At 38.7% G+C, this 27099-nt stretch overlaps 2 protein-coding genes across 14 annotated transcripts in view; both read right to left on the bottom strand.

The window, feature by feature from the left end:
- LOC115225502 (E3 ubiquitin-protein ligase MIB2-like) overlaps positions 1–27099 on the bottom strand; it is a 233569-nt gene that overhangs the window by 66397 nt on the left and 140073 nt on the right. For 2 of the 13 annotated variants that reach the window (XM_036514380.1, XM_036514379.1), the window contains exons 2-8: positions 19781–19817; positions 15735–15947; positions 13467–13645; positions 12335–12477; positions 11436–11486; positions 11270–11320; positions 10938–10988 (exon numbers count right to left, since the gene is read on the bottom strand). In XM_036514380.1, the coding sequence (XP_036370273.1) occupies positions 10938–10988; positions 11270–11320; positions 11436–11486; positions 12335–12477; positions 13467–13645; positions 15735–15947; positions 19781–19792 (700 nt within the window). In that variant the 5' untranslated portion in view covers positions 19793–19817. Of the gene's footprint in view, positions 1–2744; positions 3186–6629; positions 6702–10445; positions 10518–10937; positions 10989–11103; positions 11155–11269; positions 11321–11435; positions 11487–12334; positions 12478–13466; positions 13646–15734; positions 15948–19780; positions 19818–27099 lie in introns of those variants that run through there. The other 11 variants (XM_036514381.1, XM_036514385.1, XM_036514382.1 and 8 more) reach the window with 11 other exon arrangements.
- Positions 20979–27099, bottom strand: part of LOC118768065 (zinc finger protein 91-like) — a 65127-nt gene continuing 59006 nt past the window's right edge. Inside the window, exon 12 of the mRNA XM_036513855.1 lies at positions 20979–21175. Within this exon, the coding sequence (XP_036369748.1) occupies positions 20979–21175 (197 nt within the window). The remainder of the gene's footprint in view (positions 21176–27099) is intronic.

Raw genomic sequence — 27099 nt, 5'->3', positions numbered from 1 at the left:
TTCAAAAGGGTTGAAAAGAAAATGTACCCGAGTAATGCCGGGCGATACTGCTAGTCTTTCAATATTTTTCAAAGTAGCAATAAATCCATCATATTTCCTTATTTTCAATTGAAATTGTGCTGTACTCAGAGGATTACTTATTTGTGAATTCACGATACTCCTTCAAGTTTGTGACTCACCTAAGTTACATTATCATTATTTTCGGTTGTTTTATCATTTGTTAGATTCAACCACTTATCTATGAGCAACATATTTTGTCTTTGGTTCTATTAAAATATGAAAATTACTTTGAGAGTCTTTGAGCAGAACAAGAAGATCTCACTCAGTAAAGGAACTGATTTGGGGTCATCTCAGTTGAAAGTTATTCTTTTTAGACTTAGAGAGTCAGTAAAAGAGAGATATATTTTATGTTTTGTAAATAAGTTTAAATCTAAAACTATGTTTCCGTTAGTTTACATAAACAGTAACTTATTGTTTCATACAACTTTCAGGAAGTAATTTCATGTTTATTATATTTTTGGTGTATTTTTACATTACATATAATATAATTTCACTCCCACGTTTTGGAGCTAAAAATCAGTAAGATATGTTAGCAATTTATTTAAAACTAGCAGTATCACCCGCCGTTGCTCGGGTTTGCTTCGACCCTTTAGAATTGGAATTTTTGAAAAGTAAATATTTTGCATTATGTTGCTTGTTATTCTCTTTAAGTGAACATTTTTCTGGTTGAAATACACTGAAAAATGGCGACACAGCAGTAAAAATATTGTAAAAAACTAGGGATTTTCATAGAAAAAAAGCACCTTTTTGATGTAAATAATTTTTGGTGTTAACATGGTCCGATTTGAATTTTATCTTCTACGGAAGGAAGAGCAAGCCTTCTTCTATCATACTCTCAATTTTGGTCAACTTGCGCCACAGGGTCTCGGAGGAGATTCTGTTAGTTGAAGGCTACCAAACCTGCCATACACAGACAACTTCAGCTTTATATATATTGACTACTACTATGAGCCGGCAACGCCAGGTCATAGTTCTAGTGCATATACAGCTGCGTGCGAGCGCACATACACGCGAGTACTGTCCAAATCTCTGACCAATCACATACAGCTATCTGGCATTCAATTGGCGTATCAAGTTTTGGGCATTTTGATTGTGTTTTGGATGGAAAATTCACAAAAAAGTCATTTCTGTTGATTTTTTAATGGCTTTGTGTGGTGACTGGGGAAATGTAAAGATGTGCACGACCACCCTTGGACGGTTTTAAATGACCATAGAAAGTGTGAGCCCTCTAACTGAAAAATTGTGGATTTGTATAAAGGACACACACACAGACATTTTGCCGTTTATATATAGAGAGATAATTTCTACAAACTTTGATACCAAATAATTTGTTTGAATACTAATAAATTTTCATAGTAACTATTGATCATTTTCTGAAATAAATTTGATGTAATTGAAATATTTTTGTCTTTAATTTCAGTTCAACCAGTTTTGTTTTCTCCTATCATGAGCAAATCTAATAACAAGTTATTTGGAAGGTGAGAGTCATTGTGTCTTTTCCACAACCACATTTGTATTAAAATCACAAATATACCATTATCTTAATAGGAAAGGATTTATCTACACATCAATAATTAAATTGTAAAATTATGGATTTATTTTTTATATATGCAATCATAAAGTTTTATTTTCTGCTGATAAAAAAATTGCAGTAATTAGTAACTAACAATGATCCTAAAGCTAGAATATAAAATAGAGATAACTCTTACTTGCACTCCCAACCCTGAGTTTCATTCAAACACCCCCTACATTAGAGGGGACCTGTCTTAAAGCACTACAACAGGTCAAAGTGAAATGCCCACAGGTACATCATATATTACATAGAAAAAGAATCTCTATATGATATATATATCACCGTGACCGACCAGATTATCAGATGTTGCTACACATCACTGGTCACAATGCGCTTCGCATTGTTTTAGCCTTCAAATGACAACAGCCTGCTGGCTAAGCGAGCAGGCCAACAGAAGAAAGAGTGAGAGAAAGATGTGGCAAAAGAGTACAGCAGGGATCACTACCTCCCCCTGTTGGAGCCTCGAGGAACTTTGGGTGCTTTCGCTCAATAAACACTCACAACGCCCGGTCTGGGAATCGAAACCGCGATCCTACGACCGCGAGTCCGCTGCCCTACCACTGGGCCATTGCGCCTCCACATATATACTCTTTTACTTGTTAAGTCATTTGACTGTGGCCATGCTGGAGCACCACCTTTTAGTCGAGCAAATTGACCCCAGGACTTATTCTTTATAAGTCTAGTACTTATTCTATCAGTCTCTTTTGCCGAACTGCTAAGTAACGGGGATGTAAACATAATAGCATCGGTTGTCAAGCGATGTTGGGGGGACAAACACAGACACACAAACACACACATACATACATACATACATATATATATATATATATATATATATATATATATACATATATACAACAGGCTTCTTTCAGTTTCCATCTACCAAATACACTCGCAAGGCTTTGGTCGGCCTGAGGCTATATCAGAAGACACTTGCCCAAGGTGCCACGCAGTGGGACTGAACCCGGAACCGTGTGGTTAAATGAAGGTAGATAACTATGAATATTTGAGAGGATATTAAAACTGTTTACACAATAATGGGGAGGAGGTTGGATACACAGCAACAACAACAAATAAACATTTAAAAGTTTATCTTTATTTGAAAAGTTAATTTCTAAGAAGATAGGGACCAATTCAGGAAGGGAATCTCTTATGTTTTTGATAGATTTGCTAGAATTAGTAGCCAAATCCTGCTCAATTCAATTATCAAATTGGACAATGTGATTCTGGGTTCCCTACACTAAGGATAAAGTCAGGAGGGTCCTGGCTGGAAGGAATTTGATCATGAGTCTCTGTTTAATCAAGGTTGACCTTGGACTAAACAATTGCAGCATTTACACACAAGTTCACTTTTCTTCTGATGGTAGACATTGAAGTGCCTCAAAGCATTCAGCTTCCTCAAGAGCTTTTCTGAGTGTTTTGAGTGTTCGTCTCTCTGGATCACAACTTGTGTACCATGTGTGCAGCATCTGGAAGCCCTGCTCTTCAGTGTTAAAAGGATAGTCATGCCTGATATTCCCCAGTTTGATATTTCTGATTCCTAAATTCCTGCCTGCAAAACATAAAACAATGAGAAATAATTTCAAAATCATTAACAATTACATAAAAGATGTGTACTGTAGGTTGTCATAAATGTAACAAATAAATTATGTGAATGAGAAATAGTTAAGAAACATAAAAAAATAAATAAAAGATGTTGTTCTCTGTTTCTAAGAATGTTATAATAATGAAGAGGTGGAAATACAGGATGAAAATGGTGAAGATTTTAAAGAAAATTAATTGAAAATTACACTTGCGAAAATTTATGGTAAACAGATGGTAGGAGAAGTGTTTGTGTAGGCAAAAGTGTATGGAGAACCTAAAGAATCAATATAGACCATCAACAGTCAATCCATTTGATCCACCCATCCATTGTCTCTGCTCAATATTCTTGGGAGGATTGTAAAGACAGAGTCTTCAGGCATCTCCTCCATAGGGTCCTATCAGAAGCAGCCGTCATTAGAGCTTTTGGTTGGGTTCCCAAACATAAACAGCTAAGACAATGGCTATTACCCAACCATTTAGTTCGTGATCTACCCATAGGACCCCTGCTCCATTGGTTTGGCTTGAAGAATCTGTCTTGTCATTTGTTCCTGCAACACATGTCCATAGTACCAGAGATGTGGAGAGGAACTGGCTCAACCTGAAGATATTCCCAGATCTCTGGACTATACATCCTATTTAGTATCCTTACTCCCATTTTGGCCATCTGATAACATTCCATGGTCAATGCCTGAAATAGTTGTCTGTGATGTTTCTCCTCTTCTGAATAATTGATAACTAAAGCATATCAAGAGTTAGAAATATCTAGAAGATATGGTTTGAACTATCAGACAATACCAGTACTACTAGGCATACCTGGGCCAATTCAAATACAAAGAGACAAGATACCAGAATGATCTCAACTACACAAAGCATTGGGTCATCCTATAAATAATAATGCATTTGTTTTATACATCTTTTATTCTTCAAAATTAAGATAAACAAAGTTCTTTTTTAACCTAAAATATACTCTCCTTCATTTTCTACAATGCTCTTCCATCTATCTGGCGCACTTGCAAGGCCCCTCTTCCAAAACTGACTTGTCCGTGATGAAAAATATTCCTCCACTACTGTTCTGCCTGCATCTACAGAATTCATATTTTTTTCTGTCCAAATGATTTTGAAGACTGCAGAATAAAGGATAATCGGATGAGGCAATATGGTGGGTGGGGAATTGTTTCTCATTCAAACTGCTCCAGCCTTTGGAATGTCATCCTTGCTGTATGTGGCCAAGCATTATCCTGATCGAAGAACACCTGTCATCTTGGAACCAAAGATGGTCATTTTTCTTCTAGCACTGACTTAAGCCACTCAAGCTGCTCGCAGTAGATCTCCTTTGTTATCATTTGGTTAGGGTTTAAAAGTTCAAAGTGGACCAAACCTTTCATATCCCACCAAACAGATAACAGCACCTTACATGGGTAGAGACCTTTTTTATTCTGGAGTGCCAGTATTTCTCCTTTCCCTACCCACTGTCTTTGGTGAATAACGTATTTATAGAGAACCCTTTTCTCATCACCAGTCACTATTCAGTTCAAAAGAGGTTCATTCATGAGACATGGCAGCAGAGAAGAGCACACATTTACTCTGTGCGCAATCCATTGACCCAATTTGCTGATTTTTCCAATACCATGCAAGTATCGATGAATGGTTGAATGACCAAATCCAAGCTTCTCTGCTAGTTACAATGGGATTTTGTTCCACCAGGGTTTGCAGGATGTCCTCGTCAAGCTCTACATATCTTCCAGAACAAAGTTGATCTTCTTGGCTGTAGTTTCCAGCTCGGAACTTCTGGAGCCACCATTGACACTGGCTTACACTTATTGTCCTATCCCCATATACTGCATTAATATTCCTCGCACTTTCTGTTGCATTGTTGCTTTTACTGAACTCATAAAGCAAAATATGTCGAATATGCTCCTTTGTCACTTCCATTATAGCTTTGAAAAAATAACTGTTAAAATTTAACTGCACTCTTCAAAACTCACACTAAGAATAAGTACAAGGTACTGCTTTTATAGCAAGTTGATGCAGGTAGTTTATCCCATCCCCCTCCGACTTTTAGTTCATACAATTGAAAACACTGCATTACTTATGGGATGACCCAATACAAAAGTATAACACATTTTGGTAGACAACATGGGTTCATGACTCATAATAAGGATCTCTTTGAATGGTTCAAGAACATGATTTAGAGAGAAATCAATAACACTGCTTAACAAACTTTTAATTTTTTGTTGTCTTTGATAAGTTAAGTGTTATTTCCTATTTATTTCCATCAAGAAATCAAAGGAAAGGACATCTGTTCCCTTCAAATGTTGCTTTTGTCACCTGGACATCAATGTTTTGAAACCTATTTCCAGACAGATTCAGTGCTGAGTCACTGAAGCAGAATTTTCTAGAAATTTCTAGAACTATAATCAAGAAGTTACTAAAATTTCCAAGAATTTCTAGAACGTTCTGGCAACATAGATACCAGTGTAAAAAAAGGGATCATAAGATCACCAGTTCAGTTTATTTCTAACTATCCAAGAACTGCATTCATCACAGATGGCATCAAGAGGTTGTAAGCATCTGGCAGATACATTCTGCTGTGTCTGTGGTGAATTTATCAAGACAACAGCATAAAATCACTGTGAAACAACATCAGCTGAAATGTGTGAGGTCTACAAGGTATATATTGTGACGAAAGCAAAGTTTGAAGGAGATACTAGCCATTCTCGTATTTTCTAGGAAATAACAATTGTTATCCATGGACAAAAATCGTTGTTACTCAGTGTAATAGAGAGGTGTTAAGTTAAACCAAGCAAAGAGGAGAGTTTTAACTTGCAGGAAAGAAGAGAGGAATCACCAACATAAACACCATCCACCTACGTACAATCAAGCATTACATGTCAGTGAAGAGTGGTTCACAACTAAATGGACACTGGAGTGACTGCAACATGCCACTCACTATACACAGGAGCATGTAAAAAAGGATGCACTTAATGATGTAGTCCTGTACTACCAACTGAAAGACAGAGATGTCCCACCTGAAACACTTTCCATCGTATTTCTGATTAAAACAAGCATTTTGCAAAGAAAAAACAACAAAATGTAAACTTAGTAAAAATGTAAAACAAACAAAAAAAAAATTATCATTAACTCACCAGTTTACCCTTAAATGACATATCTTAATTTGCTCTCTCAAAAGACAATATTAAATCAATTGTGTCCTCTAATTTAGCCATTTTACTGACCCCGCTAATCTCGGTGGCTATTTTATGATGTTTCAGTAATACCAACACCTTTAATAGAATCACTTTACAGCTAGCCTTTCAATTGGAAAGTAGGAATGGGATCTTCTCTTAGTCATGCTGACAAACAAAAGCTGACACTTATTGAAATCAATTAAGTACTGTTATTTTATACTCACCAACTTGCTGCCAGTCGACTCCTAACAGTTTTGCAACATCTTGGAGACACTTCTCCTCTAACTTTGGAGTTTCTGAAATAAATATTTGCAACTGTTATACTTGAGTAAAAATTCTTTATTAATAATCTATATTTTATTATAGTGGGACATACCTGTCATCATCGCTGGTCATCGGGTGACCACTCTGTTTTTGGTCAACATTTTTATGCTTTCTCCAGTGGGACCAGGTAAATAGCTCAATACTTAGGTCTACAACAAAATAGACTAACCTTCCTCAATTTCCTTTCTCTATTAAGACATCTTAAATAATCTAACAATGTTACAATTATCTCATTTAATTATCACTTGATAACACTGTTTTTCTTTTAGTTTTCATTTTTTTTTCTTATATATGTGCCACATGTATTTGAGATGTTAGAAGACTTCTTAATGAAGCAGATTTCTTTCCAGGTGGGCAGAGGGGAGCAAAAACATATCAGGTATCCAAACACTTTATGCTTTCACAAAATCTTATTAACTATATTTAATTGTTCATCCATACATTATAGCAGTAAAAAAATCTGAAATGTTGCATAAAAACTGATACTCAAGGATTTTATAAGCAAGGCAGGGATACAGATCAAACTGGAAGCATCAAATCTTTTATTTGCCAGGAAATGTTGTCTTAGCTATTGCCTTCAGTTTGTGCCATGACCTCTATGTCTCTACTCTTACTGGACAATGAGGTAGCATACCATCGTCCAATAGATTTTAGAGGTTTCTCTTTAACCCTTGGCATGGTTTTGTATGCTGTTTTGAACTTCACTTGCTTCAGCTAACCTTTTGACACATGACTGCATTAATTATTTGGTTTAAACCCCATTCTTGATCAAAGAATTAGTTAATCCAGAACTATTTGCATACCCTTTTGGTCTCTTGTTAGTATTGTTATATCATCCTTTAAATTCCTTCTTGGGTGATTTCACTCGAGCCATTTCTTCTGATCAATCTGCTGATCTAAGTAACATCTCCATAACAAGCACAAACCAAATGACTGATATTGTGCAACCTACAGCAATTCCAGTTTCCAAACGATGTCTGTTGTGAAATTTTCTGTCAGGAACCACATTTTGAAATTATTACAGCAGCTTCTAGCCAGATCTCTAATCTTCTCTCATATATAAAAGAAGTTCATTGGTTCCATCACTAATTTGTGTGGTACAGAACCATAAGCATCAACCAGATCAGGTCATACAACGTTCAAATCCCTTTTATTCTTCTTTGTGTCTTGTATTGCATTGCAGATTGAAAAATCATGTTCTACCCATCCAGTGATTCTGGAAATTCCAGCATCCTGGACACTCTCGGTCTCATAGTCATTATTTTGGAGATGTGTAGCTGATCTCTTGGCAACTGGACCCATATAAATCTTGCCATCTACATTCAAGATTGAAAAGGGTCTGAACTGCTCAATCAGTTCTGTTTCAGCTTTCTTTGGTAAGTAATTTTTTTCTGCTTTGTACTACTCATCAACCATTTCACCTTTATGCCACAACTCTTTAAGTACAGCTTATAACATAATTGTGTACAATACTTTCTATGATACACCATCACCTCCTGGGTCACTCTTTGCTTTTGCCTTCTTCACTCAGCTATATAATTGTTTCTGCTAGAAACCACCAAGTTGAGATTTGATTCATGGTTTTTTGGGGGCATTTCAAACTGTCCATGAGTGGGAATGAATTATCTCACTTAGGATCAGTGTAGATCTCCTGTATGTGCCCCTCCAGTTCATCATCATCACTTCACGTCCATTGTCCATGCTGGCATGGATTGGACAGTTTGACTGAGGCTGACAAGTTGGAAGGCTGCATCAGACTCCAGTCTGATTTGGCATGGTTTCTACGGCTGGATGCCCTTCTTAATGCCAACCATTCCCAGAGTGCAATGGGTGCTTTTACATGCCACCAGCACGGCACCAGTATCTGCCACGACTGCAATTTTACTTGGCTTGATGGGTCGTCTTCTCAATACTTGGTTTAAAGGTCACGTTCTAAAACACCAAACAATCAGTCTCACTAAAAAGCCAACTGAAGTCTCACCAAAATATACAGAAAAGCGAAAGGTTTTACTTGATATGATTGGAAGAGATGATTCAGTTGGACAGCAATATAGTGTGGTAACGAGGGTTTTGAAAAATGAATGCTAATTATGAATTCTTCGATTAATACAAGTGGATAGATCTGTAGGAGAGAGTATGAAGTCAATTAGTTTGACATGTTATGTAACTTGTAATTGTTTTACTGACCCATGAGGAATGAAATGAAAAGTCAACCCAAGAAGGTACTGAACTCAGAGAATGAATGTTAATAATAATAATTAATAATAATAATAATAAAAGCTTAATTCAACTACTAAAACATTGTTTCTTTTTAAACGATACAATGTAATGACCAAGGTTAATCATCTGACAATGAGAGTAACCTGCAGTTAGCTAACATGGACATTCAGGCCTATAACTAGCAGAAATAAACCCGTAATGGCATGTTGTGGTTTCATGTAGTAGTGTGCGAATTGAAAACAGTTGAACAGGAATGGATAATATTGGTTTCAAATTTTGGTACAAGGCCAGCAATTACAGAGGAGGGGACTAATTGATTACATCAATCCCAGTACACAACTGGTACTTGTTCATCACCTTGGCAGAAATGGACAAGATTAATAGCTGCAAAAATAAAGCAGATTGTAACTGGTGAAATTTCAGATTAGTAAAAAATAAAACAAATAAGTTAAATATATATATATTGTGGTCAGTAGGGATAGCTAAAAAAGCTTTTCTAGCTATCCCTACTGACCACTAACCATACCTAAATTGGATTTCATTTATTACATTTTATCCTGCCACTCTTAGCATCTGCAAACAGCTTCCGGGTAACCTCATAAGGTTTCTTAACGAGCTGCTCTCTAATTCATTTACTTTCCTTTCTTCTTTCAACATGTCTGATATTTCTTTGCATAAGTTAGAGAGGAACGTTTAATTTTGTTGAATACATAACAATCTTTCTTGTATTTGTGCCACAATAAAATGCACCCAGGATCCTTTATAAAGTGGATGGTGTTAGGAAGGGCAGACCATCATAGGAAAGCTGGAATGTTCTAGTGGGACATGATCCTCAACCAATGAAGGTGGACAGTAACTGCTAATAAGAACTGACTTGGACCGTGACCCCCCCCCCTCACCATCCATTCCACAGGAACATGGAAATCAGATGATAAATGATGAGGACAATGTCATTTATTGCATCTTGCAGCTAGTATCTATCAAAAAGAGAATGCGAGAGAGAGAGAAAAACAACAAAGAAGCAATGGCTATCTCAGTAGCAAGCCAGTGTTTTCTACTTCGATAAAGACAATGCGTTTAATGGATGTAATGATAGATTTCCTATCAGTGACAAAAAGACAGGATGTTGACACTTGAAATGCATTTCATTGTAAGTCTGCCAGATTATGAGAGACTCCTGCTAAAACAACAACAACTTATTAGTAAACACAGTATAAATGTAAAACGAAGGCCTTGTCGTTAAAGCACTTGTTCACCCCCAACCAAATAACATATTTTAGTTCTCTATTCCAAAAGACATCATTAACTTTTGTCTGTTCTAACCTTGGTGGGCATTCTCTTAAATTTCAGTAATTTCTTCAAAAGAATTATTAAACAGATAATTTTTCAATTGAAAATTAAGAATGGAACCTGTTCTCAGTCCTTCTGACAAACAAAATATGCTCAAGTGAAGTAAAACTAATTTGAAATCACTTACGGACTTATTTTATACTCACCAACTTGCTGTTGCTTAACTGCCACCTTCTTCGATGTGCTATGGGAGCGGTTTTCCTCCAAATTTAAACTCTCTGAAATAAATATTTAAAAGTTTTACAATATATAGTTAAATTTTTTTAATTATTTTTCTTATTATTCTATATTTTATTATTGTCAGACATTCCTATTATCAATGGTCAACTGGTGACCACTATGGTTTTGGCTAATATTTTTATACTTTCTGCTGTGATACCATGTTAAAGCTCATTATTCAGGACCACCACAAAATAGACTAACCTTCCTAAATTCTTCCCCTTTTCTCTCTCTATTAAGACAGCCTACATAATCTAACATTTCTGTGAATATCTCATTCAATTATCACTTGATAACACTGTTTTTCTCTTCATTGTGTCTTTTCTTTCCTACAACCTGTTCTCAGTCATTCACACAAACAATATATCTCAGGTGAAAGTAAAATTTATAGAAATCAATTACAGTTATTTTATACTCACCAACAGACTCTACAACCGTCTTGACTGCTTTTTCTTCACACTTTGGACACACTGAAATAAGAATTGGAAATTAGGAATGGAACCTGTTCTCAGACATTCACACAAATAATATATTTCAGGTGAAGGTAAAATTTATAGAAATCAATTACAGTTATTTTATACTCACCAAAAGATTCTACAACCGTCTTGACTGCTTTTTCTCTACACCTTGGACACACTGAAATAAGAATTGGAAATTAAGAATGGAACCTGTTCTCAGACATTCACACAAATAATATATTTCAGGTGAAGGTAAAATTTATAGAAATCAATTACAGTTATTTTATACTCACCAAAAGATTCTACAACCGTCTTGACTGCTTTTTCTCTACACCTTGGACACACTGAAATAAGAATTGGAAACTAAGAATGGAACCTGTTCTCAGACATTCACACAAATAATATATTTCAGGTGAAGGTAAAATTTATAGAAATCAATTACAGTTATTTTATACTCACCAACAGACTCTGCAACCGTCTGGACTGCTTTCTCTTCAAACTTTGGACACACTGAAATAAGCATTTCAAAGTTTTATACTTCATAGTAAAATTTCTTTGTCTCTTTTAATAATCTATATTCCATTATTGTAAGGCATTCATATCATCAATAGTCAATTGGTGACCACTATGCTTTCGGTCAACACTTTCTAAGCTGTTACTATATAATAGTTCAATATTTACAACCAGAACAAAATGGGTAAACCTTTCTAAATCTCATCTTTCTCTTGAGACATCCTATATACTAATCTAACAATTCTGAAATTCTCTCACTTAGTTATCACTTCATAACACTCTTTTTCTCTTAGTTTTGTTGTTTCTTTGTTATGTTTTGCTGGACAAGTCTAACGCGAAATTTCACATTGGTTACTTGTTCCTGCCCATTAGAAAATTGCAGACTACAGCCTACAAATGACCACAAAAGCACAAATTTCACAACTTTTGAAGTAAACGCAGTGGTGTCACCCAGCACACTGCCTCGTGAAAGTCATTGCTAGCTCTCACTGTGCGCGAAACGGTGTGCTGCCATCTGTTGGCATGCTACAGAACTAGTCCGTGAACTTTCTGATACCACCTTGGAGCAATGACCAGGCTTCATGTTCGAATTAAAACGAATCAACTCAAAAGTAAAGCCAAAAGGTGAAAGAGTCAGAAAACAATGTCTCTTTTAGCATTAATCACATCTAAAAACTAACGAGTGTGAGTATAAAATGTCTAAAAGGATGGCAAACATTATAACAAGTGTTAATCATATATAGTTACAAACAAGGAGTTGCATGTCTCCACTACAACATGAAGTGCATTATTCCATACCAGAAAGTTAATGAGACAACAGACAGATCAAGAAAGAATGTTCTTACCAAATCCACTTTTCTGGAGTATGTGTTGTCGACATATGGGGCATTGCTTAAATGTCATTTGAGAACAGCAATTCTGACAAATAACGGTATGTTGACATGGATGGAGTGTGACAGTAGCCTTTTTCTCTTGACAAAACCAACACCTGTAGAACAAAATATTAACACATCCCATCATTAACATTCATTTATAATAAAATATTTCGTTGTGGACATGTTTAGAGTACAGAATATTAAGGGGTACAACAGTAACCAACAAGAGTACATCGTAAATTCTACTGTAAACAATTACATACAAGCAGGTTTGTGTGTATACAAGTGTCACATTAACATACACATACAAGGGTGGGCTGAAAATATCAAAGGCTGACTAAGGTGCAGCCTTCCAACATGCCATTCCAGTCAAACAGTCCAATCCATGCCAGCATGGACAACAGACGTTAAATGATGATGATGACATACACATTGTTAGTGTGTGTTTTAGGTTATTTTCACATGAAAGCGTACATGACAACTGATTGAATCAGAGAAGAGAGAGAGAGAGAAAACATTGTTGGTAGACAGATAAATCCTATTTACTTCTAAATAGCAATTTCAAAATGGGTTCATTCACTTTATTATTTAGTACTACATTTTCATGGAGGTCACCGAGCTCTAAAATAGTCAGGGGTGGATGGTGAGGTATATCAGTCAACACAAGCAATCATGTGAATGTCATCAAAATAGTGTTTTTCGTTTGATCCACTAACAACTGTATTTTCTGTTTATTGTTCTTATTATTGTTGTGTGGTCTTAAGGCTGCAAGCTGGCAGAATCATTAGCACACAGAGCAAAATGCTTTCTGGCATTTCGTCTGCCTTTACATGCTGAGTTCAAATTCAGCTGCAGTTGACTTTACCTTGCTGTTGATAAAATAAGTACCAGTTGAAAACTGGGGCTGTAGTAATTGACTTATCCCCTCCCTGAACTTGCTGGCCTTGTGCCAGAATTGGAAATCATTATTGTTGTCTTGAGTCAAGACACTAATGACGGAATAATACATTGGGAAAATTCAAACTAAATAAACATATAAACATGATTATATACAAAAGAGAAAATGTCCTGGTTTATCTTGGCGTTGCCAGTGAGTACTTACAGTGATTGTAAAAATGTTTGTAATTTTTCTTTCAAATGTTGATTTTCTATGCAGTCCAATGGGGTCACTTTCTTCTTCTTATTACGATGGTATAAGCTGGCTCCTTGGCTGGCAAGGTAACTCAAAACTACTATTCCAGAGAGCCTCCTATCCATGTCCAGTTGGAGCTCTTTGCAGCACTGCAAATGATGAAATATAAAACGATGAGTAGAATATTACACAAATATATATTGTAGATAAGCAAATCATGTCAAATGTAGGAAATATAATGGAACAAGTATCACAAATAACAGAACACAACAAACCAACAAGAACCTATCTTTACAACTGGCTTGATAAAGCCAACTGGCCATAACAAAAGAAATACTTATAGAAGAGTATTGTATATATAAATATAACACAACAACATAACAACAAACAATGGCAAGCTACATTTTGTTACACAAAGGCTATTCTAATTACCATGGGGGTCGTGTGATGGTCTATGGTCACTCAAGATTTTCTGTAATTCCTTATGGAGATTTTAACTGGTCGCAACAAGAAGTATTTTTTTAACAACATATATACTCCTACTTGAATTTGTTTACCATCTGCAAAACTGCCATCAAAACTCAGATTTTTGACATCTTCAGATCTGCATCTATGAAAGCAGTCACCCATATTTTCAAACTGGTAATTTCGATAATCCAAATATTGATTGGGAAATGTTTCACTGGTCACTAAGTGCAACTCATTTCCATAACAACAAACAATGAACAGAGAACACCAAGAACATAATAATTTCTTCAGACACAGCAACAAAACCAACACCAGACAGACATATCCAAGCATATCAATAATGTTTCCAAAATTTATAAAGAAACATTTTTGGCTGATGAAGTGAAGTAAAGATTGGTGTGGTGGTTGAGGCAACACACCAGCACATTATAGTCAAGCAATTGTTGAAACTGTTAGTCTGATAGACAATTCCTATAATAATGGGTCATTGACTGCTAGAGTAGCTTCTTCTCACCAAAGAAGACATTACAACAATACATAGGTGACCATCAACTGTCTGAAATACAGTCACACATCTGTAGTGACCGTTACATATTAGGGAATCAAAGAGTTGCTTAAATTCTGCAACAACAGACAATAAACACCATCAGATCTACCAGTGGATAGATGCTGAGGTCTTTCAAACAAACAAACAAACACACACACATATATATATATATATATATATATATATATATATGCACCTAGAAGTAGTTGAGAGCTACTGTTATCTAGGTAATCAAGTCAGTAGTGGAGGTGGATGCGCCAAGAGCATAGCTGCTAGAATAAGATTAAGCAGGGCAAAGTTCAGAGAGCTTCTATCTTTGTTGGTAACAAAGGGCCTCTATGACTATCTGTCTAGTTACATCGTCATACATACAATCTCGTGACATCACACTTTTGTGCACACATCTTAATGTAAATTCATTCTCCTCACATCTCCCTTCTTTACAATCATTGCAAGGGGTATTACTGTAGTCAGTATACACACAAAGTCCAAGCCCTGGCAATATTTGGAACCCTAATTATCAACTTTGAATAATCTCAGTTATATATTCATTATCATACTGATAAAAGAAACTTTCTTCGAAGTCCATGAATATATTTTCTTTAAATCTAATTGTCCATAAACGAATTTATTTTCCTTTTCCTTTCTTTGAAAAAGATTAATGAAATATGCTTTCTAGCAATTAACACAGTTCAACTCGTTTAACTTGAAATTCGATATTTAAAACAGTTTGTGAATTTCTCTTTCTTAAATTTAAAGACTTATCTCTGTCGTTGGTCACCTCTCCTTCATACAGTTATGGCAGTGTTTACATGACACATATTTAAGACGGGTTACCTTCTTTACAGTGGAGTGGTCATGCTTTTGAAGATGAAAGAAGATGGAATATTGTTAGTTACATAATACAACTAGTGCTATCAGGAGAAACTGAATTATTTAATACTAAAGGAAAAGAAGTGGATGGGAGTGAAAGAAAATAGCAAACAATGTCTGCCTGTTTCTCTATATCTCTCTCTTTCTCTCACTCACACATACACACATCCTCCTCATCATCATTTTTAATTCGTTTTCTATGCTGGCATGGGTTGGATAGTTTGGCAGAAGCTGGGCAGCTGCAGAGCTGCTCAGGTACCAATTGCCAGTTTTGGCATAGTTTCTGCGGTTGCATGCCCTTTCTAATGCCAACCACACACACATATTCACAAACAATTTTAAAAACTTACCTCATCTAAAATGGGAATGGGTTCCACCTCAGAATGGAACATCTCTTTCTTTATTATGGAGAGGTGCAAACAATTATTGCCATCATTGTCGACAGCATTAATATTTGCACCCTGTATAATAAGTTTACGGATAATTCTGAGGTGGGCCCTGGAGACGGCTTCCAGCAATGGTGTTATTTTCTTATGATTCCCAATATCCAGTTTCACTGAATCCTTTGTGGAAGTAAAAATAGAAATTGAAAATGTACATGGGATATGTGTTAGGGACATGAATAAATCTATTAAGAGGTCTTAAACAGATTGTTTCAGCCTAATCTATATCTATCTCTCACTATAGTAAATTTTAGGGGAGCAGAACAAGAGTGAACATATAATTAGCAGATCAAAACTAGTAAAGAAGAATTATGATGCTGCTATATTAATAAGGGGTTCATAAAACAGGTGAGTTGGTTAGTGTCCACATCCTTAACATTCCTGTACATACACACACATATACATGAATGTTATGGAAGTGAGATACACACAAACACATATATATAGATATATTTACACACACACACATATATATATATATATATATATATACATACAGGAGTGGCTATGGTAAATAGCTTGCTTACCAACCACATGATTCAAGGGTTTAGTACCACTGCATGGCACCTTGAGAAAGTGTCTTATACTATCATCTCGGGCTGGCCAAAGCCTTGTGAGTGGATTTGGTAAACAAAAACTGAAAGAAGCCCATCGTATATGTGTGTGTGTGTGTGTGTGTTTGTGTGTCTGTGTTTGTCCTCCCAACATTGCTTAACAATCGATGCTGGTGTGTTTACATCCCTGTAAGCTAGCGATTTGGCAAAAAGGATCAACAGAATAAGTACTAGGCTTACATAGAATAGGTCCTGGACTCGATTACATGTTGTGGTGAGAGTCAAAAGAACGCATGCAAGAACAGACTTGACTGAATGACTATGAATAGTAGCAGTCTGAGTGAGAGACCAGAGAGAGTAGGTGTTAATTGCAGGAAGTCGTAAGGTGTTGTTTTCATTGTTTGTTGGCTTGTGTATGGATTGTCGTTGTTACCCTGATCCGTAATATGTTTTATTATTACTACAAGGTTATAGTGTAAACAGTATCGTGTCATAATAATTGGTGATACAATCCCAATACATACATACATAAATATATACATATATATATTCAGTAAATAGTATTTTATACATAAATATAAGAGGAAACCACTATGTGGAAGCCGTTGTGCTAAAAAGAGATCCGCATAGGTCTCAACCACTATGAATTGTTCTCCAGAAAATCATTTACTGAATCTCAGTTTTTTATACGCTAGACCACTGGTCTTAAATTGATGTTATTAAATTAATATCCAATTTTTCACCCACATTTTGATTTTAATTTTAAATATATATATATATATATATCATCATCATCATCATCATCATCATCATCAGAGAGGATGATGGCAATGATTTCGATCAGAATCGAAATCGATCAATGGAAATTGCAGATGTGTTACCAGTGCCGGTGGCATGTAAGAGAACCTTCCGTTTCGCGACCGTTGCCAGCACCGCCCCGTTTCGTGTCCGTTGCCAGCCTCGCCTGGCCCTCGTGCCGGTGGCACATAAAAAGCACCATCCATTCGTGGCCGTTTGCCAGCTCTGTCTGGCACCTGTGCGGGTGGCACGTAAAAAGCACCCACTACACTCTCGGAGTGGTTGGCGTTAGGAAGGGCATCCAGCCGTAGAAACACTGCCAGATTTGACTGGGACTGATGAAGCCTTCTGGCTTCACAGACCCCAGTAGAACCGTCCAACCCATGCTAGCATGGAAAACGGACGCTAAACGATGATGATGTATATATATATATATATATATATATATATATATATATATATATGTGTGTATATATATATGTGTATATATATATATGTATATATATATATATATATATACATATATATATACATATATTTATATATATAGGGTTTATCTCCTATGTGATGATGTAGTGCATAAAATGATGGTGTAGTGTTTGCAGGTTGAAGACTATTGTATGTTTATGGGTTCTGCCAAATGCAAGCTTTCTTTTCAGGTACATGATGCCGCTGTCCCCCATCCCAGGGTCTCATGGACCCATATCTTCAACACCCTCAGGGTTAGTACTCTCAACATCGGCACATTGAAAGGTAGGTCTGGTGAGAATGTTAACATGCTTGAACAGAGACGTGTAGATTTGTGCTGCATCCAAGAAGGTGGAGAGGAAGTTCTGCTAGGTTCCTCACAGGCAAAGAACATAAGTATAAGATTTTCTGGGTAGGGCACACTGATGGAGTCGGGGGCATGAGTATACTTCTTGCAGAGAAATGGGCTGATAAGATAATCAAGATAGTCAGAGTCTGTGATGGAATACTTAAGTTTAGATTAGTGCTGCAACATGGATTAGCAACCATTATCTCAGCCTATGACCCTCAGCCAGGGCTACCTGATGAACAGAAAGACTGATTTTATGACACCCTCTTGCAGACTACCTCATCAATGAATGACAGGGACCTTCTCTTTGTGGCTGGCGACTTCAATGGGCACGTTGGGCAACATGCAGGGGGCTTCCATGGTGTACATGGTGGCTATGGTTTTTGTTCCCACAATTCTGTGTCCCACCATGTACCCCTTGGAAGATACCTGGGTGCTGCCCAACACGTCCATTGAAATCACCAGCCACGAAGGTCACGGTCATTTATCTTTGAAGTGTCATAGAAGTAGCCCTTCAGTTGGCTGCAGCTATCAGCATCTGAAAAAGTTGTTATTAGCATTTTCCTGCCAGCATGTCATTAGCAGTTGTCCTTGCATTTAATCCTGCATCATTCATGTAACGCTTGCTAACACCACTGGACGTGGGTGTTGTGCTGGTATTAGCACAGAGGTGTTAGTATGAATACCTGTAAAGAGGAGTTAATCAGGTATCGTCACCACCAACAGTGAAGGGTGTTGCATCCCGGCATTCATGCAAAGCCATGTTAATACAAATACAGGTAAATAAGTTAGGTAGACAAATACAGTAAGGGTAGTTAATCCATTGAGTTAGGCAGGGAGAGAGGAGAAGGGAAGTTGATTCATCATGTACTGATGATAATGGATTAACGAAGCAATAGGGACTGAGTTCAGCATGCCCACATTTAGCTTTGTTGCTGGGGACAAGGACCTTTAACTTATCTCTGCTGCATAATCTGAGTGTGCAATGTGTCTGACAAGAGTAACTCTCTTTCTGGGTATACATATATATATATATATATATATATATATATATATATATATATACATATATACACACACATTTATACATACGTGCAGAGGGAAAAAGCAGCCAAGAAGCCAAATAAATTATTGGACACAAGATAAAATGCAGACACCAACAATTTACACACACACACAACATGAGAGACAGACACTAAAAGATGATGATCATCATTATTTACATTATTTACATTTGATGGATATTTGTCCTCATCTTGTTTGTTGTTAACACAATGTTTCGGCTGATATACCCTCCAGCCTTTGTCAGGTGTCTTGAGGAAATTTCGAACCTATGTTCTCATTCCAAAGGTATTTTTCAATGTTATTATTATTGTTATTATTATTATTATTATTCAAGTCACGGCCTGTAACTGAACTCGGAATCTTGGGGTTAGTAGCCTGTACTATTAACCACTATGCCATATGCCCACGGGCATATGGCAGAGTGGTTGATGATGATATATATAATCTGATATATATGGGTTGAATTCATAATGATCTTGTTTTGTCTGACCATTAAAGATAGCACTATCAGCAGTGGTGGTCAGTTGGACTGTCATCACTACGACTACTATCATCATTGTTATTACCAACATAATTATTCTTCACAGACCCAAGACCTGCTATATTAAAAGGCTGCTGCAGTGCAGTTGATTAAATCTACCCCCAGAATTTCACTGGTATTTTGATGATATAAATATTGAATACTAGAGAGAGGATATAATATGTATTTGTTAACTAACCTGGGCCAGCATCAACGATACCACACTATAGTGTTGCCTGAAAGTTATACAAAGAGGAGAGGAAAAACAATTATTATTATTAGATTAACCAATGAAAACAAATGTAATTAGGTCATTATAACCTAATTACATCAATAATTACATACACACAAATACACATTATACGTGTTACCTCCCCCCTCTTCCCTCATCTCCTCTCTCTACACTACACCATACGACTTTACACATCACATCATATATGCATACACACGTCCAGACCGCTCATACGCACTAATACTCTCTCATACACCCACACACACTCTTCTCATACACACACACACACTCTTATGTTGGAGCGAGGTCATTTAACCCTATTATCTCCCCTAATTTTGCTCTTGCGTCTCACGTTTGATCTTTGACTTCTGGCCGAAATCAGATCGCCATGTTGATTCGCTAGCCTCTGCACGCATTTTTTTTCTCCTTCATTCTGTGTTTCTTCTCTGTGTATCTTTCTGTTGAAGAGCGTAGGCTCGAAACGTAAAAGACTTGCTTTATTTATATTCCTGAGTACCATACTAATACAATTGTTTGTTTGTCTTCCACCTGCCTTCGTCTTTTGTTTATTTCCGTAAACCTGCCTTCGTCTTTTGTCTATTTTCATAAAGCTTCCCGTTATATATTATGCGCTCAGGTGGTCTCACTTTCATCCTATATTCTACCAACACCACTATCAACTCTTACCTCTACATTGGATTTTCTTTACCCCTTGGATACTTACCATTGGCTGCACCTCTCTTTCACGGATCAAAGTGACTTTGTTATTGATGTGAAATCCTTAAAAAATATACCACGACGTCTATACATTTCTAATCTTGAACTCTCAACCTTGAACTTGTTCGCATAAACTGTCCCGTTCGTTTTATTTTTATTTTCTCATATATTATCCCTTTTTTTACATTCATTTCATACTTTCCACATTTTCCTGCGTTTTGAGAAATTGCTGCCTTTGTTGAGAGAGTTCGAAATTTTGATCATCGTTGTTTGTGTTAATTGTTATTTGAACAGTGCCCGTTGTGTAACGGTAATTTTCGCCCTACGGGGCAGAAAATTCTGTATTTAAAATTGTTATTACCTTCGAGGTAATTTTTGAAACATTCTTTGAGGAATGGATTTCGACTTGGCGTCGAAGAATGACTTCCCCGCGATGGGAACAAGTGAATTAAAGGAAACGGAAGTAACCAAACAGTCTTTTTCGGCCGCGGTAGGCAGAACCATGATGGACGTTGAATTCAAGATCGAACAACTGTTCGAATTCAGGAACTTGGTAAAAATGGAAGGAAACGAAGTCAAACTTGTACCGCCGCAGGCGAAGGTACAAGAAATAAAGGAGAAAACAGTCATATATAAAGTGTATAGCTACAAAGAAAAGAAAATTATGGACGTCAGGAACGAAATGGTCGAAAAGTGCTTGTCCCCGGTGTGGGACAAAATTCGCCATGTCGTTCGAGGTGCGCGCAGCGCTACTGTTGAGGCACATTTTGACTCGGCGGAGATAGCAAGAGAGGTGTCATCATTGACCCTGAAAAATGATGAGATCGTGCTGCTACCCTCGTACATGGGAAAAAGAACAGCGAAACTGCTGATAGAGGACATACCGAGAGGGTACGATATAATGTGGGTAGCAGCAGCGGTCCTGCACAATATAGAGTGGGAAATTTCGATTCTGCAGATGAGAAGGAAAGAGGAGGTACGCTGGAAGGGACAGACGCTGGAGCTCCTCGTTCAGGCGGAAAACAAGATATTAGAGAACCTACCCGATAGGATATTCAACGAAGATGGAACATCAATGAGAGTATCAGTAGAGGGACGCAGACCGAGATGTTTTAAATGTGGAGAGAAGGGTCACGTCCGCTCGAACTGCATAAAAAAGAAGAAAACCAATGAAGCCCCTCCTCAAAGTGCTTCAAACACTGAAGGGGAGAAGGCAGAAAAGGATAACAAGACGACGACAAGCATAGAAACAGAAACGGATTGTACCGAACACATGGACTACACACAGGTAACACACAAAAGAAAAAAAGACAACACCCTGGACTCCCCTCCCCAAACAAGGAAAAAATCAGCAAGCACCGCAGACATACACACGAAACAAATCCCCCAGCCCTACCCCCATGGCACTGTTTTCATTGGGAAACAGTTCGCCAAGCCCCTCCCCATAAAACAAGATGTGAAAAAGTCTTTAAAAAAAAATGATAAGATCATCGCTTTTGATGAGAAAAATGAAAGGGTATATAAATACTATAAATTTTCAAAATTTAAATTATATAGCAAGGCTACAGACATAAAAGCAACCACTCGCTTCGCGAAAATAAAGGAAGACGAGTGGAAGGAGGAAGTTCTTCAAGAACATCTAAAGAACAGACTGATTAGAGATGTGACAAAAGAAGTTCTGGAGGGTAAACTCGTTATAACCCCGGCAACCACACCCACCCAGAGCCCGGTGGCAACGCCGGTTAAGAGCCCTGCAGCCACGACCACAAGGGAGGAAGAAGGGGAAGCGGGCAGATTCAAACTGTCATGCTCCCTTTCTCAACCGTAAGTTCATTTATTTTTTCTCTCACCGACAATGGCTAAGCTGGGTTGTGTGAATGTACGTGGAATGGGGTCGAAACGGAAACAAATTTGTTTCCTGAACGACCTCACGACACATGGAGTAGACATAGCTATTGCAACCGAGTCCAAGATGAGCGAGGCCCAAGTGTTCTCGCCTCTTCTAAATGGGTTCGAGAAATTTATTTCTCCTAGCCGAGGAAGAGGCAGAGGCGTGGCAGTCCTTATCAGGAAGAGCTTGGACTTGCAGGTAAGTACTGTCTTTCTGGACCCAGAAGGCAGGCTGGTTGTTCTGGATGTGACTCACGTAAGTAAACAGTCCTTCAGGTTGGTAGCTGTCTACGCCCCGAATGAGGGTAGACAGAAGGGTTTTTTTCGGAACCTGGAGCCCTTTTTAGCGACGTCGAAAACAGTAATCCTAGTAGGGGACTTTAACACTGTCCTTGAAGCGCGGGTCGACAGTGTCGGCTCAACCAATAGGAAGGGGAACCCTAGCCTCAAGGGTCTACTAGAGAGCTTTGATCTAGTGGACCGTTACCGACTGGATGAGCCGAGCGTTCCACAGTGGACGTGGAGTAACAACGACGGCTCACACAGATCGTATCTAGATAGGATATTTATTAAGAAAAGAGATAAGGATACGTTTAGTTGTCCACAATTTCACATTGTGCCTTACACGGATCACAAATTTGTGACGTGTAGGATACAATTAGACAAGTGTCATAGACAGGGACCCGGGTACTGGAAGCTGAACAAGGCTATTTTGAATTGTGAAGACTTCCGTACCCGGATTAAGGTGTTAGTACAGAGGGCATTGTGTGGCACCATCATTAACAATAGATGGTGGCACTCCCTCAAAAGAGCCATTCATTCAGAGTCCATTAGATTTAGCAATCAGCTAAGGATAGATAGGTCTAGGATAGAGGACGATTTAGTTAAGAATCTAAACGAGGCAATGGAAGCTGGCTCTGCATCCGGAGTGATGGCGGCAAGGACGGTATTGTACCGTCACCTTAACTCCAAACACGAAGGTTGCAGAGTCAGAGCTAAGCTACGCGCTGGGAAACGAGAAGGTATTAACGTTGCCGGATGGGCCCGTCGAGTGGAGAGTCAGAGAGGTAACAAAGCCTCAATCAAGTCTTTAACTGACGAACAGGGACAAAAGATCTATGGACAGGAGGAGATGCAAAAGTTTCTTCACCAGCATTTCGCCCGCGGGTTCGGGAGTGGTGTGGCGCCGGAGCGGGAGAGGACCTTAAAGGACTTCCTGGCCGGCGGACCGCGGCTCTCGGGGCGTGAGGTGGAGTGCTGTGAAGAAGTGATCACTCCCGCGGAGATAGAGGGGATACTGGCCGGATGCGCCGGGGTTGGATGGTCTGCCCTACGAGTTTTACCAAAGTATGCCGGACTTGTTCGGGGGAATATTGGCAGGCGTCTACACGAACTGGCAGCAGAATGGGAGAATTCCCAGTTCTGTAAGCCGGGGAGTGGTGACGCTAATCCAGAAAGACCCGAGCAAGGGGGATAACATTAGTAACTACAGGCCCATAACTCTACTTAATGTAGAGTTAAAGATTCTGGCCAAGGTGTTGGCAAAAAGGTTGACGGTTGTCGTGGAGAAACTTGTAGGGAGAGCACAGACATGTGCAATTCCAGGCAGGTCGATCCAGGACAACCTTCACCTTATACGCTACACCTTAGATAGGGTGGGTAAATTAACCGGCAAGGGCGGGGTAATGGTCCATTTAGACCAAAGTAAAGCGTTCGATAGGGTAGACCATGAGTACCTGGCGACGGTCCTCGAAGCGGCTGGACTGGGCCCTGAATTTCACGGGTGGATCTCTGCTATGTATAGCGGCATCAAGTCCACCGTCCAGATAAACGGTTACCTAACGGAACCGTTTTCGATCGAATGTTCAGTTCGTCAAGGGTGCCCCTTGTCACCACTTTTGTACGTGTTGGCTCTTGAGCCATTGCTGCGAAAGTTGGAGAGGCTGGGAAGTAACTCGGATGAGATCGGAGGTGGGAGGACGGTTACTGCTTATGCGGATGACGTCACCCTCATCGTGTCCAATGAGGCCCAGCTACCTTGTGTGGAAGAGGCTATCAGAGGATACGAGGCGGTGGCAGGAGCAAAGGTTAACAAGGACAAGTCGGTTGGCTTGTGCCTCGGCACCTGGAGGAGCAAGTCGATATCGTCCAGTGTCGTGGGACACTGGACGGATGGCCCTGTTAAGTTGCTAGGAGTTTGGTTTGGGCCAGACTCCCAAACGGAGAGGAACTGGAGTGAGGTGACGAGCAAGGTGGAGGCCATAGTACGGACCTGGTCCCGAAGGTTTCTGTCCTTGAAAGGAAGGGCGGAGGTGGTGCAGATGTTCATTGCATCTGTAATCACTTACCGCCTGACCGTTGTCCCTTGCCCCTATTCATGGCTTAGCAAGTTGGAGCGAATCCTTTTCCGCTTTTTGTGGAAGGGAGGAAAGCCACTTGTGAGGCGCTCCGTTTGCTGCCAGGAACCGTTAAAGGGTGGGTTAGGAATGCCTTGGTTGATGATGCGCAGACATGCATTGAGGCTGAAGCATCTCTGGCACCACCTGGAGGGTGATAAGATGTGGAGTCCGCTGGCAGGGGGATTTTTCCCGAGACCGGCCTCCTTAGTGAATTTTAAACCCGGTCTCATCAAAAGATGGAAACTGACTTCATGGCAAAAGGAGTGCCGACAGGCACTCACGCTGATCCACAAGGCGGGCAAGGCCGGCTGCGGAAATACCACCTCGGTATTTTATAGAAGGCTGGTAGAGGCAAAGAACGACGACGTCCTAGGAGGGGCTCTGGAGTTTGACGAAGACCAGCTTATCAACCTGTTTAAAAAGACTTTCGGGACGGGGTACTTGGATAATTTCCAAAGATCCCTGGCCTGGCAGTGCTATAGGAATGCTTTACCTGTTCGCGAGAAGTTATCGCGGCACGGAATTTCAGTGCCACCGACGTGTCCAAGGTGCGAGTTGGACGATGAAACCGTCCAGCACGCTTTTGTACACTGTCGGAAGTTGTCCGACTTGATAAGTTACGCAGAACACGTGTTATCGCATCTGGGACGAGTACAGCTGTCGGCTGAGTCTATGATTAAGATGATACCGCCAACTGGACTCTCGAAGGAGGGTGAGGCATGTTTTCACTGCACGGTTGCAGTAGTAAAAGAATGCATGTGGCGAACAAGAATGGAAGGAGTCGCGATAGGATCCTTTGTCTCGGGCCCCGGCTTGCTCACTTACTTCAGATATCATCTGAAGAGCAAAATGGGGCTGGAAAAGAGGATCTTACCACGGGGTGTGTATGAGAAAAGATGGAAGGAAGTGGAAAAAAAGGTGGGCGTCAGAAACCCAGCTTAACTATGGAGGGAGGAGAGGAAACAAAAGCTGCGGGGCCTTATAAAGTGCCGGGGTTTATAACTTCGGTAAGATCGAAAGTTTATGTAATGTTATAATATTCTATTGGTCATGTAAAGGACAATTTACAGACGAATTTTTATAATGAATAATCCAAATGTCATGGAAAATTTTTAATCGAACCTCTTAACTGTTTTTTACATGTATGTCCTGTATTTGTCCTTCTATGTAACGATTATATAATCTTAATAAAGAAATTACATGACAGTGAAAGTATTAAATATTGCTAAGCCAGACGTAGGTACTCGATACTCGAGATCCTACGAGGTGACTTGCGCATGCGCTGTGCGCGTTATACCTCCACCCACCCCCATATAGTTTGTGAAACTTAATGAATTAATTTCTTCACACAAATGTATATAATTTTGGGGGTAAAATTACAGAGTAACACCCGCACGATTTTCACTAAAAAAAAAACCCCAAAAAACCCCGGATTTTTTAGATACCTTTCTGCTTTTTAAGACAATAAAGTGTTATTGGAGGGAAATCTGGCTGCTATTTGTAGCTGCCTGAATGACAACATAGCGATTTACAGATAAATGAATTAATTACTATTTTACAGAATAAAATTAATGAATTAATTATATAAATTAAATAATTCTTGAAAATGAATTAATATTATTAATATTTTTTGAACAAAGTAAATCATTTATAAAACTTAAATAATAAATGGTTTCAATTAGAAAAGCAACATTTCTAGAAAATAGTAAATTGAAGTGTGAACACAGCACCTAACAGAGTATAAGTATATGACATTTATTTTTAAAATTTAACTTCATTTGTTTTATATTCTAAATAATTTGCAATTTCAAAAAATATATTAATTTTGCGTTTTTTAATTTGATAAATTCTACGGAATAATTTTGCACGTTTTTTGATAAATTCTACGGAAAGAATTTAGTGCGAAAAATTTATACATTTATACACAAAGACCTGTTGAGGCAAGCGAAGTCGATATCGAACCTCATCCGACGACAGGCACCCATGCCAACCCACTTTGCTTGCGAAGACATGTTGGGGCAAGTGAAATCGAAATTGAACCAATCCTATGACTGGCACCCGGCAGATGCCAGGACCCCTGGACTGGTGGTACGTAAAAAGCACTATCCGAATCGTGGCCGATGCCAGCCTCGCCTGGCACCTGTGCGGGTGGCATGTAAAAAGCACCCACTACACTCTCGGAGTGGTTGGCGTTAGGAAGGGCATCCAGCTGTAGAAACATTGCCAGATAAGACTGGAGCCTGGTGCAGCCTTCTGGCTTCCCAGATCCCCGGTCGAACC

This window comes from Octopus sinensis, linkage group LG27, assembly GCF_006345805.1.
Source record: "Octopus sinensis linkage group LG27, ASM634580v1, whole genome shotgun sequence".
In the NCBI taxonomy this organism is placed as follows: domain Eukaryota; kingdom Metazoa; phylum Mollusca; class Cephalopoda; order Octopoda; family Octopodidae; genus Octopus; species Octopus sinensis.
The sequence above is the reverse complement of the archived record's forward strand: the minus strand, read 5'-3'. Positions and strand labels throughout refer to the sequence as shown.